We start from the raw sequence: 18,558 nt of genomic DNA, 5'->3' as shown, positions 1-18,558 counted from the left end.
GTACATTAAAATTAAAGTATAAATTTTAAATAACCCAAGGAAAATAAATTATCGTCATCAAGTTTATGGAAATATATCATATAGTTTCTCGAAAGAATCTAATAGTGAAATGGCCTTAATGGTTTTCGCTCTTTGGAGGGGTGGCTAAATTGAAATAAGTTAGCAACAACTTGGGCAATTATGAAGATAATTGCGACATACATTATGCTAATGCTTGGCGCTCATTTATTTCTGGTTCGCAACGGCTTTGAGAGAGAGAGAGAGAGAGAGAGAGAGAGAGAGAGAGAGAGAGAGAAGAGTAAGGGCTTTATTTGGCAAGTTTTGAAAGACCCGTTCGACTGTAGATAATTGGTTCCCTTTATTCGTTCTCCCTCGAAAAGTAACATCCACTTTTGGGGTTGCTTCAAGTAGTTATCGAATATTATTCTTTTCATATATCACATCTCTCTATAGTTCAATAAATTATTTAAATTCTTTCTATAACCATACGATTATTTACGATATTTAACGAATATTTTAATGTGACGTCATCTTCCCTATGTAGCGAAATTGTTATTTATTTATATATAAAGATCGGTAAAATAAATATCTGCGCAAAAATGTTCTTTCAAAAATTCAGTTTTTTAATTTAAAAAAAAAAAGAAAAGGCGTACTATTTATTTTAAAGTGTTATAATAAAGTTTTGCATTTTTGATAGAGCACCCTTATGCATATGACTTGATTTCTGATGTATCTCTGTTGAAATCCCAGAAGCCATTAAAATAGAAATGGGAAATCCAGCCCTTCCAATTTCGGCATAATATTGTGATTACGATATATGTATATATATATAGCCACTGTTGGATATTATAACCGTTGGGTTGCTGAGCGCGAATGCCCCTTGCCCACTATATACTATATATACGTTGTACATATATCAGAATCGCCCTTTCTCGACTTCTCCCATACATTTATTCCTGCATAAGTAAGCACGGTTGTGAATATTTTCCCTAGATTCTAATGTATATTTTAATAATGTTTTCGCATTGCTAATATCAACGTCAAAAATCAATATCAAAAATTCATTTCTAAAAAAAAAAAACCGCACCTTGAATAATATCTACAAATAATAAAAAAGAATACCTACTAAAAATCATAATTGTTATGAATATAATATAAAAATTTCTTTTAAAATATCGATTTAATTATTGTAAATCGTATATCAATTCCCTTGGTTGGAAATTATGCACACTCGACATTAATAAACCCATAAATTGTCCAAGTACCTTGCATTGTCTTCGAAATTTCATGCCCTTCATTCTCATGCAAAGGCTTTTCCTCTCATTATTATTTGTGAATTGGTTTTATATAAATTTTCCTCATTCAGCGTCTAAAATTGAAATCGTGTGTGTGTGTGTATGGCAGGTTAATTGCATAAGCAGGTGTGTGTTCCTTTTTGGAAAATAATATTTATATAGTTAAAAAATGATAAAAACTCTCAGGGAAAACAAGACTATACCGCATGCTCGCGGTAATATCATCATAAATCCCCCTCAATGTATATATATATATATATATGACTAGGTAGTATTCGCGCGCGTGAGATAGTGCTCGACTCGGAGAATGTATCAAAATCAGGCGCGAGGTTGCTTTATGGACGGGAACGCTCGTAAATACGCACTTCTGGTATACTCCTACTCAAGTGTATGGAACGCTCACGACTCGGAGAGAAACTACCCGGGTTAGACGATAGAGAAAAGGGGGGAGGGGAGAAAGAGGGGGGGGGCTACGAAATAGCTTCTACGGGATGCTAATAAAAGATAGAGCCTTAGAGATAGACCCCCAAGCCATGCGGAGAGATATAGGAAACATTCGCCTTTCCATTGTTTCCACCATATACCAGTTACGGAATATAAACAGGAAGCCATGGTCACTAATATTACTTTGGCACACTCTTGCTTAGATTAATAATGTCCTAACGACATGCTTTATATACGTGCGAGTACATGCATTCAATAATCCCGCACAAAGTTTTCAATAGTCGCAATGACTTTTGACACAAAACTTTACCTTCCTGTTTTCCACATTCCAGAAGTAACAATTGAAAAGATTTTTTACACATCTAAAAAATGAAAGAATTTTACATGTTGTCATAAAACTGAAACGATGTTCCTGGGAGCAAATTCGCAAGTGATCGATAAGTCGTTTCGGTATAGACATATATATATATACCTCGCGAGATACTAATAAAGACGGCTTTCTCACGGAAGGTTGTTCTACTTTGTACGAGCTTAGGACGATTATCCTCAAGCCGCACTCGTCTCGAAACTATGATAACGTTCCACAGAAACGTTTCCTCGTTCTCTAACTCCTTTTCCCCCCTGAGAGAGAGAGAGAGAGAGAGCGTGAAATTCCCTCGGAAGCAATAGAAACAGTTATGATCTTCCCTGAACACCTCCGTCGATGGAACAACAAAATTAGATAGGAATTTGAAAATTATTTCAAAAACAATAAAAAGAAATTTAAAAATCTTAATAAAGAACAATATAAACTGTTTGTAAAAAAGAGTGTGAAAACCTTAAGAGATTGTGCACTCCTGGCATAGTATCAAATTGGATGGTCGCCAAAAAAGACACCTAGTTAAAGAAAAGAAAAAAAAAAAAAAAAAACAAGGGTAGGAGGAGAAAAAAAAAACTCTCGAGTCCACAGTAAGTCGAACTCGAACGAAGCGTGAAAGCTACTATAAAGGCGTTAGACCGCACGGAATTTCCTACGCGCTTGATGCCGGACACGAGGCTTAATTGCACCGGCGCGCAATGTAAATATGCCGCGTCAGTTAACCGTGTGCTGTCCACACACAACACGCATACGGCGGCACGCAGGGCATACACTTTCGCGTCGATGAAACACTCTGCTCTACTATCTCTCTTTCTCTCTTGTCACTCACGGTTAATGCCTATGTGTCATCGCTCACTACCGCATCAACTGTATTACCACAAAGAATCCTTGCTTTCCTCTCATCAAAAATACATTCGCAAGCCCGCAGTAACAGTTCATATTAATGGAACGGATGTGTGAATAAAAAATGCTCTCTAAAATGTGTATGTCTAAAGTCCCTTTTTTGGGGGAAAAAATTCAATTTTTTGAAAAATTCCCGTACAGTCAATCATCGAAAAGTTTGTAGAAATTATAGAAAATTTTTTTAGCAAGACACTTATTGGAGAATATTCTCTTGGGAGAATAATATATTCTTAATTCCTTAAAAATATCCTTATCCTTCTCAAAGATTTCTGCTCCAGTTGTCCTTGTCTTCCAATTTTAACCATCATGAAACGAAGGCTCTATAGTCTCATGCTTTCAAGCGTCCCTTATAAATCCTGCAGGACTCCAGCGGGCCACTAATGTACGACTGTTTGCGGGTATAACTTGGCCCCAACACGTTGGATAGGGGATAGTGTTGCTGGTTCATGCTAAGCTGGGCTAAAGGCTTGCTAGACCTAGCCATTTCTCACTTGCCCTATACGACTCTCGCATCTCACACATATCTATATGTATACAAACACATGGACTTGTGTGGACACTTGTGTCAGAACACTGGTCCTTCTTATCCCATAAGCAAATGTTCTCACCGCCAGAAAGTCGAGAGATGAATTTACGAGTTTGAAAACTTTCGAAAATATTTCACAATATTCCCCTCAATGTTTGCGAGCGTTTGCAAATTTTTTTTTCCTCTTCTTTTTTTAGATTCATATCAACATGCCTACCGTGAAAGAATTTACGCCCTCGTAAAAGCCAGGTACAAAAAAATTTCAATTAGATTTTATTACACGACGATGCTGGAAAAATTAAATGAAATTATTTTTTAGAAATGAAGTTTCATAAAATGGAATAGATCCGCAGACATTCTAGAATTTGAGGAATTAGATGTCAGCTTAACTTAAAGTCATCTCACAAACATGAGAACTCGTGGATATAGCAATTTCGAAGTCGTAGATTTTGAAATCTAAAGGGACCAAAACCGGGCGATGTTAATATCGCGGAGAGAGTTACTTGCTAAAGTTATTTGACCACCACTGTTCATCCTAAGGGGAGATAGTATTAAATCCCTTGCCCTACCACATCAGCCTCCAAGCAGTAGTTCGGACAGACTTGTACGAGCCAAAGAACAGAGCGAACTAGGCACCAGTGTCCGGCGGTGTCGTTGGCAAACGTTTACTCGGCAAACAAAACTCAACTATACCTATCCCTAGCCTGTTTCACTTTACTATACGAGATACTGTTTTAGTATATAAATGGCAAGATCACCCTAAGTACAAAACAGGAAGGGATGATACTGACTGGTTCGTTCCACACAACGATACTCCCATTAGTGTACTCAAACGTTCATCATCCTTCAAATAACACTCGGTGAGAGAAAGAGAGAGAGAGAGAGAAGGGTTCTAAATAAGTTCATTAAAGACGACTCCTACAAATGTAGGATCAAATTTTCTTACTGAAAAATTTTCAAAAAAAATAGAAATCCTCCACCTGAAGACACAACAAACAGAGACAAAATTTCCACCTTCGCTTCACTATATTTGTACAAGAAGCAAGACCAACTCCCAATGGACTTGGTGCTTGTAAAGTTAGTGACCATAGTACTGACCAAGAATAAGATAATCCGTGAACATACTCCGACACTATCCACTATTAATGTTTGCGTTCACATCTGCAAACAGCGATACCTTCAGGCACCACGGGATTAAGTATTTAGTTATATTAACTAAACACTTATATGTTTTGGAAACACTCCTTCGTACTTGTTCTACATTAATCACGATCAAGAGCAAAAAAGAAACCCGGTCTTAAATCCGTATGGCCAAAAAAAACCAAACGGAATGATGGTAACAAAATCACCAATACAATATATGGTTGGATTAGCTAGAATTTTTTCTGCATTTACATCTATTGAAAGACATTTTTCTTTGGGTGTACACTGAAAAAACTATATTCTAAAAAGTTTAGCCAGTGCTTCTAATACAGTCTCTTTACAGGCGTAAAAATTTAGAGTTGTTACCTTTGAAGGTTTTAATGCCACGGAGAGAAATTTTTAGGAATATTTATCATGCTGCCACCTGAAAGTAAGTGCAAAGTGAATTCTGGCGATTTTTACTGTGCTAAAATTTTGCATTACAGATTGTAGAGGCAGCATAGTAAAAATCGACAGAATTCACTTTGCACTTACTTTCAGGTGGCAGCATGGTAAATATTCCTAAAAATTTCTCTCCGTGGCATTAAAACCTTACAAGGGTAACAACTCTAAATTTTTTACGGCTGTAAAGCGACTTTATTAGAAGCACTTGCTAAACTTTTTAGAATATAGTTTTTTCAGTGTACACCCAAAGAAAAATGTCTTTCAATGGCTGTAAATGCAGAAAAAATTCTGCCAGAATGCACTTTGCACTCACTTTCAAGTGATAGCACGGTAAATATGCCTAGAAATTTCTCTCCGTACAGTACGGAAATTGTAAAGACTCCTAAAAGTAAACAAAGAAATCGCAATATTATTTATTTCTCAGTATAAAGATAAAAAAAAAATTGAATCTAAAGACAGTCTAGAACATTTTCTTGAGAACCAAGTTAAATTTTATCAGCAAAAAAAAAAAGAAGTAACCAATCGTGACAAGTTGCTTAATTCAAGTATCAACACTTGGAAGTGTATCTTGTGATTCATCAGTGCATAACGTAAAGTTATAGGGAAACATTTTCGAGAGGTCAACCCCTTAAAGCAGAACCCTTAACGAGCAATTCGTAGAAACTCAGATGTTGAAGGACGAGTTGCAACTCGGTTCCTGGGACCTCGAAGAGTTTAGTCTGGTACGTGAGCACGTCGCCAGGGGGTGGAGGAATCGAGGGAGAGAGAGAGAGAGTGAGGTGGGGGAGGGGGGGTGGTTGAGTTCAGGGATTGGGGAGAGCAGAACCAGTGGTCAGCACACTTGGCCGACCCTACTTCGCTAACTAGTTTAATGATATATGTTGAGCTACAAGCGCCTTGATTAATCGTTAACTAATGTTGGACCTTGCAGTGCACCACCAACACCACTACTACTCTGCGGAGGATCGGAGTAAAGAGGAGTGAGGAGAAAGGAAAACTAGAGAAGCGAGCCTCCATCCTCGAAAGCCGCAACGCCCTTACCCTCAACGAATCTGTGTCCTCCAACTCTGACCTAGCCAAACAGAAATCTAATCTCTCTCTCTCTCTGCGGATAATTTAATTTATGTCTCGCGGCTCAATGATGAAAAACATATTGATTAGTTAAATTACCTATTCATTTTGGTATTAACAAAATAGATTTGATAATTATTGAATTGAATAATACATATATGCGAAGGTGTTATGGAGACAAGGTTAAAATAGGGGGAGGTTTACGAAAGGAGCGAGAGATGTACAAGGTGATTGTTGCGAGGGCTAGTACTGTGGAGTTGGGGTGGCTCAGAGATGCAAGACACCGTGAAATTACCAGCAGAGTCTCTCTCATACCCGAGAGGTTAGGGTGGGCAGTGGAACGGACTCTGTCCACTCGGAGGACCAACGTCGGCTGGCGGGTATTTGTCTTGTCTCCTTGTTTATGAGATTCAACATTGTTATTTGGCACCGTTAGGGAGTTGTCTCTCTCTCTCGTTGTCTTCCTCATTTGAAAATGTTCCTTCTCCAACCTTCTCATCCTCCTCTTTCTATGTGGACCGACTTGTTTCACTGAGTTTCCTACTTTAAAAGGCCTCGTCGCCAGGCGCGCACAGACGTATATCTCACACCAACCGGTAATGCCACGTCATGGTCAAAACTTAATGCCAGACCTGCTTTTGATCCTCTAAATTAGATGATTCTGGGTTCAACATCCTTTACATATTGTCAATATAATAATTATAATTTTTTTTTTTTCCCCTGACTTATAATAAATTATTTAATTTCTTTTTTCTCTGATGTTTCTAAATCTCATGTTTGCATGATTACAAAAGTAAATTATCAATTTAATATATACATTGAATTCGTGGTGGCTTATCGTGAAGGTAATAAGCTTTTGATTGCAAGCGGCAAACATCCTGGTTCGGACAATGGCGTCGTACACAAGGATATTCAAGCGAATTGCAATTATGCTCCAGTGTCGCTTACAACACGTTACGAACAAATCAAGCTAAGATAATGTTATATCCTTTCTAAAATTCCCCTTTATGAAAAATAGTTCATTATTTTCTATCGCTAAAAAAAGAACCACCAAATAGTAAAATCACGCTTAAACACATTGGCAGCCAGGTGATTAATTGCGAGAGAGAAAAAAAAAAGAAGAGTAAACGTCGTCCAAGCGGACGTCATCAAAGCGAAGGGTTATCTAGATGAGTTGTCAAGCAGCAAGGTTCTGCATCGTTGCTAACCACGTATAATGTTTAACATCAATATAACATTTCTCGCGGACGCTTTTTCCTAAATTGACAGATTTTCAATTTAATCAAGTTCCAATCTAATGGAAAAAAATACTCGATCTATTGATATATGAATCGCGATGAATATAGAAAAAAAAAAAAAAAAAAAAAGTAAAAGAAAATAAAAAAGCGGCTACCCACATAGAGAAAGAAAAAGGTGGAAGAGAGTACAGTACTGAAAAAAAGGTGTGCAGAGTGGGACGAGAGCGCAATAGTGGAAGGGGAACTCAATGTAGATTGAAATAATTCTTTTATGTTTAATCGTACAAAGAGACGGTCGACGAGATTGTACATGAACAGTACGTCGAACTCAGGAATTAATCTATTGATATAAACATTTCATCAATCACAAATATCAATCACACTCCTTTATTTTTTTCCAATTTTTTTAAATAAAATACGCAATGTAATATTTTTTTTACTATTATAAATATTTTCAATTTGTGTTAATGTCAGAGAAAATGTTTTTATTAAAAATTTTCCCCGCCTTCAAAAATGTGTTTATGAAAAAAAAATTTTTTTTGATTAATTGGACTCGAATGTAAACAAAAGTTGAGGTGTAATAAAGTAATCGAATTTCTTAGTACCCCCGGGGGAGTATTGGAGACCCCTGCGAAGGCAACGCATTCATTGCTACCGACACGAGACCAATAATAATAATAATAATCGCAATTGTGAAATCCGATCGAGACGCAATTTAGAAGCTGAAATGAGCCTTCGAGGTAATGAGATTCCAACGTTAGAGAGCTGGTTTTGCACGCCTCGATCGTTTGCCTTCAATCACTTCTTGACAGATGCACTTAGGTGGGACTACGGCCCATCAAGTAGGAATGCGCCTTCGGGCTACCTTCGGCCATCGCGGTTGGTCGATTTCGTTTCGCGCCAACTCTTGACTGACATTGATAAACGGAATATGTCCTAATTTACACTCACTCGAAAATTGTTTTCAATAATTCTCGAAAAGTGAAACATCATATCTAATTTTACAAAATAGAATTCTATTTTTATCCTCTCCCTCTACTTTTTCGCATTTTTTTAAAATTTTATATTGACATTAATAAAAAAGGAAATTTTTTTTTTTTTTTTTAAACAAATACATTTTAATTGGAATTATAATTGGAGAAGATAATGTTGAGAAGATTAATTAACTTTACGATGGTTATAAAAAATGTATAATTACAGTTGTCATCAGGCGCGCATCTCGTGAGATCACGAGGATGGAAGGCTGTTAGAGTTGTAATAAAAGTGAATTGCAAAATCACTGTGCGGTCGAACCTTTGTGAATTCTCCTCAGTAAATTATCAGTTTTTCCAGATATTTTATTATTATACGATAATTAGAAAAAAAGAATGTCCCTATAGAAAAACAGCAACCTACTTGAGAATTCTACGATTGAAACTGAATTTATAGTCCTCTTATCGAGCAAGTTTCTCTATTATATTTATTGTATCGGCAATATTTCATTACGTGAACACTATTAATTTATTTCCCTTAACCAAAATCGTCCATTCTGATAAGCAATCGTATTTATCTCAATCTCGAAATTATAATTTATTTTCCTTAATCGAATAAATAAACGCCAATTACAATTGTCAATATTAGCCAATTATTTTTAAATACTATATAACAGAAAAAAAAATTGTAGTTTCCTTTTTACAGGCATAAAAGAAAATCTCAATTTTTATAACAGTTGGAGGAAAAAAAAAGCAAATTATCTGCTACTAAAATTTATGTATACCTTTAAACATTGAATACGGAAATTATTTTAAAAGCTTTTTGAATGTTTCCAACAAAAAAAAAAGTAATTAAAGCTTTTTTCAACATTTTGCCCGTTTTAAAAGCGCGAGTGCGAAACCGTTTTTCTTGCAGTTTATATTTGGTATCTTAAATTCATGTTACACGCGCAATTTTTTTTTCTCTCACAAGTCTGCAAAATCTGTCTGCAAAAGCAAAGCTTCACGAATATTAAAAGGCCTTCACTTTGCCGTGTAAATTACATACTCCTCTTTCGTGGCCCCGAGGCAAAAAAAAGTCTCTCTACACGTGCAACACATATATATATATATATATGTATTTCGATGTATCTTGCTGTTTGTTGAAGGGATAATTGTATAATAGATGAAATGTGAGAAAATGCCCCGGAATCAATGTTCATATTTTTTGGCTATCGCATTTAATAATCGAATCGTGAAAATTAAAAGGATAATTTAAAAATTCTTCCAGAATTTAGATTTATACTTGATTTCAAAATATTTAAATTTATCCTTTAATTCATAATTATGAAATTCAGTGAAGAGGGGAAATTAATTTTTCTTCCTCTACTTGAAATCAAAAATGATAAATTTCTCATTCCCCATGGTAATGATTAAAAATTGGTAAACTCAAAAAAAAGCTGGTAATAAATTGTAAAATTATAATTAAGATAAGCTAAAAAGTGGATGGCTTTGGAAAATTAATTTTTCCATGGTGTAAACTCGAGCACTACTTGGAAAATTGCAATCAACAGGACAAGGATAGCGCGCTTCAAGTTTGCTTCAACGTTAGTCCGAAGTGTAAGCAATGCTCGGTAACGGAAACTGATGCTGACAGTGGTCCTCTGAAAAGTGGAGGATACATAAGCTGCGTGCAAACAGCTTTCATTCAACGTCTCCTATAGGGAGACCCTCTCCCCCTATATTCCCCTTTACATGATCAAACGTTTTGACCACAGATTTTTCTCTTACAAGAGAAAAAATTTTTAAAATTCGAAAACAATTCTGCAATTGGCTATAATTAATATTTTTAATTAAAATTAAATTATCACACAAATAATGATTTCAAAATCTTTACAAATGATTTGGAATATTTTACAAGTCAATTTAATTTAAACGAAACAAGAAAATGAGTTTGTAGAAGCAGTATAAAAATACTTCTCGCTTGAAGTCATCACTAATGTGACGCGGGGATTCTCCCTTCTTAGTCAAACGTTGTCTCAAGCCTCGAAAGCGCGTATGCTCTCATTCTATTCCCGGATCTGGACTGCGGACATGATTAATTTAAATTGCACACATGCCTGAAGCAATTCACCGACATGAACGAGAGAAAAAAAAAAAAAAGAACGATTTCAATCCTATTTTAAAAAATCACTCATTTGTTTACTTCTGAAATCAAATTGAAATCGCTCCGAGACAAATAATTTTAAAATTAAACTTTTTATATGTATCATGGTATGTGATATTAAGGTTGCGAGCAACAAGACTTAAGTAGGCAATTGATTGTCATTGGCATACAAAACCAATCCCAACGACCCGTCTGATTATGATAGGGACGTTGCACTTTCTTGTCATTTATATACTTTGTGGCGGGTGTTAAATCGTTAAGGCTAATTTACTTTTCTATTGTTGGTGGGTACAATGACAACAATAATAATAATTTAACGACTATCATATATAGTGTAATATCCGATTTTAATGCTATATTTATTCTTTGGAATTTTACCTCGCTTTTTAAGTTGAGAGGAAGATCACAGGGATTGTCCATCTCCATTTCCGTTTTCACCTGATGCGATAGCATGCTGTGACTGTGCCTGGGTGGGACGGCAGTGGCCAGCATGTTGGAATGCTGTCGATGCTGAAGATGCGACTGAAGACAAGGTTGATGCTGATAAGTTGGCGACAGCTGTGTATTCAAAATACGGAGGTCAGCTGGGGGTGAAGCTGGTGCAGCGGTACTGCTCTGTTCCTCCTCTGCCGAGCCCTCCGCCATGTCAGCCTCGCATCCCGATGATTCACAATCTGCAAAAAAAAAAATGTCCAACACTTCAAATTTGCCTTTTCTTCCGCTAAATATCAAAATTAATACATATTCAAATTAAAATGGCTACAAAAAATAATCATTCGAAAAAAATCATGATTCCAAATTTGGATTTGTAGGTAATTAAATGGGAACTGTCTAGATTTCAGGATATACTACTAATTACAGAAGGTACATTGGATGACCGAAATGTTTGAGGGTACTTGTTTAAAGAATGCAGACAGAGAAAATTAGAAGGAGCATCTTTCAACTTCAAAGGCAGAAAACTTTAGGTCTCGGCACCTCTTGCGTTTTCATTTAGGGTGGTATTCTCTCTTCCAGTATATGTGTGTGTATATTGAATGCCATACACAGTGTAAAGATGTGTGAAATTGCTCAGAAACACTGTGTACTTACAAGCATCGTGAAACTTATCCGGTTAATTATTTTTATCTAAGCGCTCTGTTAGTAAGAATTCAAGGGCAATGAAATCACGTTTTGGTTCATGCCGTCTGCTCATCTGCTTTTGCCACACACACACACCACCTAGCTCTCTCCCTCACGCAGTAAAAGAGTTTCGAGTTCCTTGTGCTTTCCCTCTTAAAACTTCGTCTTGGAAACGCCACTAACAACATCTGCTTCTATTTTTGCGCTGGCCCGAGTCCAATGCTTTTACTTTTTAAAACACATCTATGACGAACGTCTGGATAAATCGTATTTAATGCAAAAAAAATTGATTTTAGATACAATTTTTCAATCACTTGATACGTTCCTCCTTATTGCTATTCGATACAACTTACAAATTTTTTTTTGGTAGAATAATTTCTCTACTAATGATTACTTAGAAAAACCATATTAATTGTCTCTAAGGAAATATATTACGTAATAGTTGGAATTTAATTTTAGGTGACGTTAGATTAAAAAAATTTTTTTTGCAATAAACTCGGTTGGTTCTGTATTATAACAGATTGTCAGTGTAACAATTCTTTTTCTCACAGAAAATTAAAAGGCATTAAAATAAGCTGCAACGCTTATTATTTTAATCCAATTTTGCTTATTTTAATACCAAAATGGATTAAAATAATAAGCGTTGCAGCTTATTTTAATGCCTTTTAATTTTCTGTGCTCTGATCCATTTAGGATTACATTGAAGGAAGCAAAAATTTGTTTCAATCAGCAAAAGTGATTGGTAATTCTGATTTGAAATAAAGAGAAAAATTTGTTTTTACTAAAATCGAAAGATTTAATCAGTTTACTGATGGTATACCGTTAAAAGATGAATTAACAAGGATGCAAATTAATAGATTTTTGTCAATAGAAAACTGATAGTGATGTACATTTGTACTAAAAAGCTATTACTATATATTGATAAAATCGCGTAAAAACAGACTCGTGATATTTTCAATAAAACTAATAAAAACTTTCGTAAAAGAGTTATATCCAATTATTAATAATAAATTAAACTCGGTAATTAAATTTCCTACGTTAATAATTAAGCAAAAAATTAAATTTTATTTAAAAAGTTTAAATATGGATTCTAGAAGAAATATTCTTCCTCTCTGAAAACGGTTCTTCAAAAATAAAAAAAAAAAAAACTAAATTTTATATCGACTAGAAATATTTTTCTCCTTCGGCGATTTCGATCAACCATCTAGGGATACGCATTTTAATTGCTGAAATGCTGCAGAACGAAAATTACTAGGTCTTTATAACCACCGGCTGTCGTTCTATATATCGTGGCACTCGATTCGTAAGGGTTTTTTGAAAAAGTAATAAATGGGTTTCGAAAAAATTCTGCCAACTGAAATAGGATGACTTAATGAGGGCTTAGTTGATTATCAGTAAGAAATCTGTGCTTTCTCTCTCTCTCTTTCTCAGTGGATGAAATAAATAATGCTAATTTATAGAAAGAAACCTGTTATTATACATCAAGTCAAAAAGAATTTGCACCTTTTACTCCCCGTACAATATGACGTAAGGATAAATTTTTTTTTAAAATTTTTATAACAATAAATTAAAAAGAAAGGAAAAAAAAATTAAATTTATAATTTAATTAAACTTTATTTTATTACTTCTATTAATTTTATTTCACTTAATTATTTTTACTACAACACTTAAAAATAATTAAGAGCAATATAATAATATTCCAATACGATATTAAATGATCTTTTTAAATTTATATGAATTATAAAATTAAAATTTCTCATTTAACGATGTTAATTACAAATATACAAAATTGATCATTAATAATATTATTAGCAATATTTTTTAATGATTATTAGAATATTTCTTAATTAATTATAAAAATAGGTATAATATATTATAATATTTATAAATGAAACGATAAAATAAATTTATTATTCGATAGAATTTCATTCAGGAATAATTTTTAATTGATAAATTTTGAATATTTTAAAACTTCGCACTCTTTAAATTGATAGAATTTTTAATAGGATATTATTTATGGATTTTATTGAAACTATATGTATTGATAATGGAATAAGAATTACCTGAGACTATTGTAAAATTAAAAAAAAAAAGTTGTAAAAGATTCAAAAAAATTCATTGGAAACAGAATGGGGAATCATATTAAATATTTATTAAAAAAGAGAACATATGTTTTTCTACACGTTATTTAAAATATTAATATAATAGCCGTCGGATAAAATGGAGAAAAATGATGATAAATTATAAATAAAAATTCGTCTCAATTTTCAAAACTTAATTATCGCCTAAATTGAAATATATTGAATGTTTAAAAAGTATTGAAAATTTTTATAGAAGAAAATAATAATTTTTGTCCTCGGAAGGATTCTTGAAGAGCAATTTTGTTTTAGAGAAAAGGAGAATGAGGATGATAGCCATAAGGGCCCGGGAGGTATATAGCATCAGCATTGGCGCATCAACGGGAGCAGCGTGTAATTAAGGGGGTTGATTGATGTTAATTCAAAGGGTAATTAAGAATGTTGCGCATAAAAATCTGGTAATTTATGGTCATTGGGGATAATTATATGTTGACCAGCTTGTAATTGCAAGCGCTTCGTTGTGGCGTCCTTAACGTTGGCTGTGTTTCACATACTTGAGAGAAGAGAGTCTGAATCGCCCTTGTACAAGAGAAGAGAGAGAGAGGAGAGAGAGAGATTTCTGGCATAAATGCGCGCACACATTAACCAACACAACACAGACGCACGTTTTCTCCGCATGAATATACGGTCTCAGATCGCAGCTTATTATAGGGACTAGTATAGATAAGGTGGGTTTAGAAACAGCCATGCCTCTGGCAAGAGTTTCTCGGAGCGGCTTGCAGGACGCTCCAGGCGCCATACAATATATATACACACAACTTAGGTAGCACCGATTTATGGGCCTCGATTCCTCACTCGAGTCGAAAAATACTTTTAGAAGTTTTAGGCCTTGCGCGAAACGATTCGATATCAACCGTAGAAATAGGGGAACACTATAAATAACATGCTTTTAATCGCCATATGTTCGACAAGAAATTTTGACCTTCTATTCAATTATATCTGTATTCTAGAAATTAATAGCTAGTTGGTTCTAATATTTATTTAAAACAAATTTCTCTTGTTCTATCCTTTCTTTGAAAAAGATTTTAAAAATTTTTGTCTAATGTTGATAAAATTGAAGACGAAAAGAATTCTTAAAATGTATATACATCCGTTTTCGGAGCATGAAACTGTAAATAAAGCAAAATGTAACATCGGAAATGAGAAAAAAAAAGTACAAACCAAACAAATTCTAGGAGATAGAATAGTTCTTAAATTCCAGAACATAGTACAGATTTATGTGAGAGAAATTTTCGTCTTTGGTACTAGAATAAAATTACTAGATTACTTGTCAAAATTAGCAAGACTAACAAAAATATTTGCACTGTACGGAAAAAAAGATTTGTTAAAGACAACCGGATTGTTGGTATAGAACTAAGGAATCGGGAAATTGTTTTCTCAACTTTACTGTTATCACAATTTCGAACAGCAAAATTTTTTGCAACAACAAAGCAGATTTGTTTAATTTCAAAAATCTGTTGGAACAGCAAACCGGATTAGTTGGATGCTTAAAAATCTGTTACAACAGTAAGACAGATTTGTTAGATGAAGAAAAAATGTATTGCAACAACAAACCAGATTTGTTAAATACAAAGAATATGTGGCAACAGCAAAGCAGATTTGTTGGATGAACAAAAAACTTATTACAACAACAAACAAGATTTCTTAAATACAAAAAATCCGTTGCAACAGCAAACCAGATTTGTTAGATGCTCAAAAAATCTGTTGCAACAGCAAACTAGATTTCTTAAATACAAAAAATCGGTTGCAACAATAAACCAGATTTGTTAAATACAAAAAAATTTGTTGCAACAACAAAGCAGATTTGCTTAATATCAAAAATCTGTTGGAACAGCAAACCGGATTAGTTGGATGAACAAAAAACTTATTGCAGCAACAAACCAGATTTGTCAAATACAAAAAATCTGTTGCAACAGCAAACCAGATTTGTTAGATGCTTAAAAAATCTGTTACAGCAGTAAACCAGATTTGTTAGATGAAGAAAAAATGTATTGCAACAACAAGCCAGATTTGTTAAATACAAAGAATATGTTGCAACAGAAAAGCAGATTTGTTGGATGAACAAAAAACTTATTGCAACAACAAACAAGATTTCTTAAATACAAAAAATCCGTTGCAACAGCAAACTAGATTTCTTGAATACAAAAAATCGGTTGCAACAACAAATCAGGTTTGTTAAATACAAAGAATCTGTTGCAACAGCAAAGCAGATTTGTTGGATGAACAAAAAACTTATTGCAACAACAAACAAGATTTCTTAAATACAAAAAATCCGTTGCAACAACAAACCAGATTTGTAATTGCTCAAAAAATCTGTTGCAACAGCAAACCAGATTTCTTAAATACAAAAAATCTGTTGCAACAACAAACCAGATATGTTAAATACAAAAAAATCTGTTGCAACAGCAAACCAGATTTGTTTTTGCTCCATACTAACAATCATTATAACAATCCTTTTTCTCCGTCAACAACAAATCCAAAATCACTAATTCTTATGGTAAAATTTTGTTTATTTCATAAGAAGGAATGCAAATGAAATCTTGCGGGGAGGAAAGAAAATGTTGTCGGAAGTATATTAATAAAATATTAGAAGCGAATAAACGTGTTCATGTTCTAATCAGTGTTCATAACGAAGGGCAGTATCACCCTTATCAGTTGGGTCGTGCTGGAAACGATTTCCGCTAAATCGAGCCCCCTTCCGATTTACGGGAGACCCTTCGTGCGTGTTGAGAGCTCACACGTACTCAAATCTGTATATATATATACACACACATATATATATCGAGAAATGAAAATCATAGAAGGCGTTCACACAAGTAACACATTTAAACTGGTGCGCCGCGCCCGCGTTCAGTTTAATCCTTACGTTTCGTGACTCGGGACAAAGCCCCGTGGATTTCTGACAGAATGGTATCGCACGTAACGACTATTACCTTCGCACTTACTCGACTTTCTATATGTATGTATATATATATATACGTACAAGGTTGGTAACCATGACTCTTTAAACACACACACAATGTCGGGAGACGAGTTCCTTTTATTTGTTTCTCCTTCTCTCCTTCTCTCTTCCTCTCTCTTTCTCTCGCCGTGTCAATTTCTCTCCAACTAGCATTATGACTCGTCGACAAAAAGCGCGATTATGTCTACTATATTAATCCGCTCAATTGATTACAGAATAGTTGAAAGAACTCGTTCACACAATGTCCCAATAGGCGGTTGCCAACTGGTCCTGCTGGGATCATTTTCTTTTTTCTTTTTTTTATCATATTCCCTTGTTTTTAATAAAGGTCTACTAGTCTTTTTGATTTTTCTCTCATATTAATTGTTTCCCGAGCAAATTTTTTTAAGAATAAAAATTCAGTAATTTTTTTTCGATTATTTGCGGATCAAATAAATTTTTTTCTAAAAGAATTTTTAAAATTATTATTATTAAGAGAAATCATTCCTCCTTGGGAGAAATCTTATTGTGATTGACGAAAATTTAATTGTGTAAGCAAAAAAAAAAAAAGAAAGGAACGATTGCGTTGTGTTGATTCATTCAATTGTTAAAATCAAGGACAGTAAATATTGGAAGAAAATTAATTATTTTGTCTCAAGTTAATTATAATACGAAGGAAAAAAAAAATTCAACTCATTTAATAAGAACGTGATTTACCTCTAAAGAGAGTGGATTATCAACACCAAAATAAGCTTTAGCTTCATTTATGTAATTATGCTGAAATATTCAAGTCGCAAATAGCTCGGGGAAAACGTGACATGTTAAATTATTGGAGCAATATATTTAATGATTTTCATGTTAGACGTATATATATTTTGATCCATTTAAGATAATGTATAATTAATAACGGAATTGTTTTATATCTGAAAATATGTGCTATTAAATTCAACAAATTCAATATTGGTAAAAGTTATTTCCGTTTAAAATGGCAAAAAGCATTCCATTAATATTCAGACTGAATATATAGAAGGGTAGGGAAAAAAAAAATTGTAATTGTATGAAACTCAGGACTTTCAGATATAAAAGTACACGAGCAATTAATTACTGAAAAAAATTAATAATATCACTTTACGGGAAAAAATGCGCTTTATGTCACTGGAGACTTGTACAATTTTTTTTTTTTTTAAATTCATCCTTTTATTTATTCCTCTCATGTGACAAACAATGAGGCTAATTTTCGAGAAGATAGACATTTTTTTATTAGCCATGAATTAAAAATTTTGAAATAAATTTTGAAAAATTTATATACAATCGAATTGTATTCAATTATTATCATTATTAGGACTATTAGCAATTAATCTCTTTGCCATTAAGGATAATCTCATTGATATGAATTAGCTAATAGCCTTGAATTTTTATTCAATAATTGTGATAATGTATTTTGCAAGTAAATAATAATTTCCTAAATCAAACTTCCTCTCAATTTCTCATATATAAGTACAGGAAGAATATATTTTATCTTTTTACAGCTTCCGTTAGCGTTAAAGAAATCGCAGAAAAAAAAAACCGCACAGTGAAACAAATCGGACTTTTGAGTACATTAAACCCCGAATTACCACAAATAGAACTTAAACCGCACATGACCATCATAATGGAACCCCCTACTGAGGACGTATTTTAGTATACTAAAACCGCCTTCGCGACTCACGCTGAGCCTTCAGGCCAAACATCTGTTCAAAAAATTTGAACTCAGATTCTTTTCAATTTAACGATCTCATAAAATTTTAAATACAAAACGCACACACATATATATATATAGTA

At 33.8% G+C, this 18,558-nt stretch overlaps 1 protein-coding gene across 4 annotated transcripts in view; it reads right to left on the bottom strand.

Moving 5' to 3' along the window:
• LOC127288403 (POU domain, class 6, transcription factor 1) overlaps window positions 1–18,558 on the bottom strand; it is a 164,741-nt gene that overhangs the window by 128,644 nt on the left and 17,539 nt on the right. For all 4 annotated transcript variants that reach the window (XM_051315817.1, XM_051315819.1, XM_051315816.1 and 1 more), the window contains exon 2: window positions 10,918–11,213. In XM_051315817.1, the coding sequence (XP_051171774.1) occupies window positions 10,918–11,184 (267 nt within the window). In that variant the 5' untranslated portion in view covers window positions 11,185–11,213. The remainder of the gene's footprint in view (window positions 1–10,917; window positions 11,214–18,558) is intronic.

The sequence above is a fragment of the Leptopilina boulardi genome, unplaced genomic scaffold (assembly GCF_019393585.1).
Source record: "Leptopilina boulardi isolate dan_hultmark-lab unplaced genomic scaffold, ZJU_Lbou_2.1 LbouV2_386, whole genome shotgun sequence".
NCBI classification, from domain to species: domain Eukaryota; kingdom Metazoa; phylum Arthropoda; class Insecta; order Hymenoptera; family Figitidae; genus Leptopilina; species Leptopilina boulardi.
Note: the sequence above shows the minus strand (reverse complement) of the source record. Positions and strands in the feature narration are given on the sequence as shown.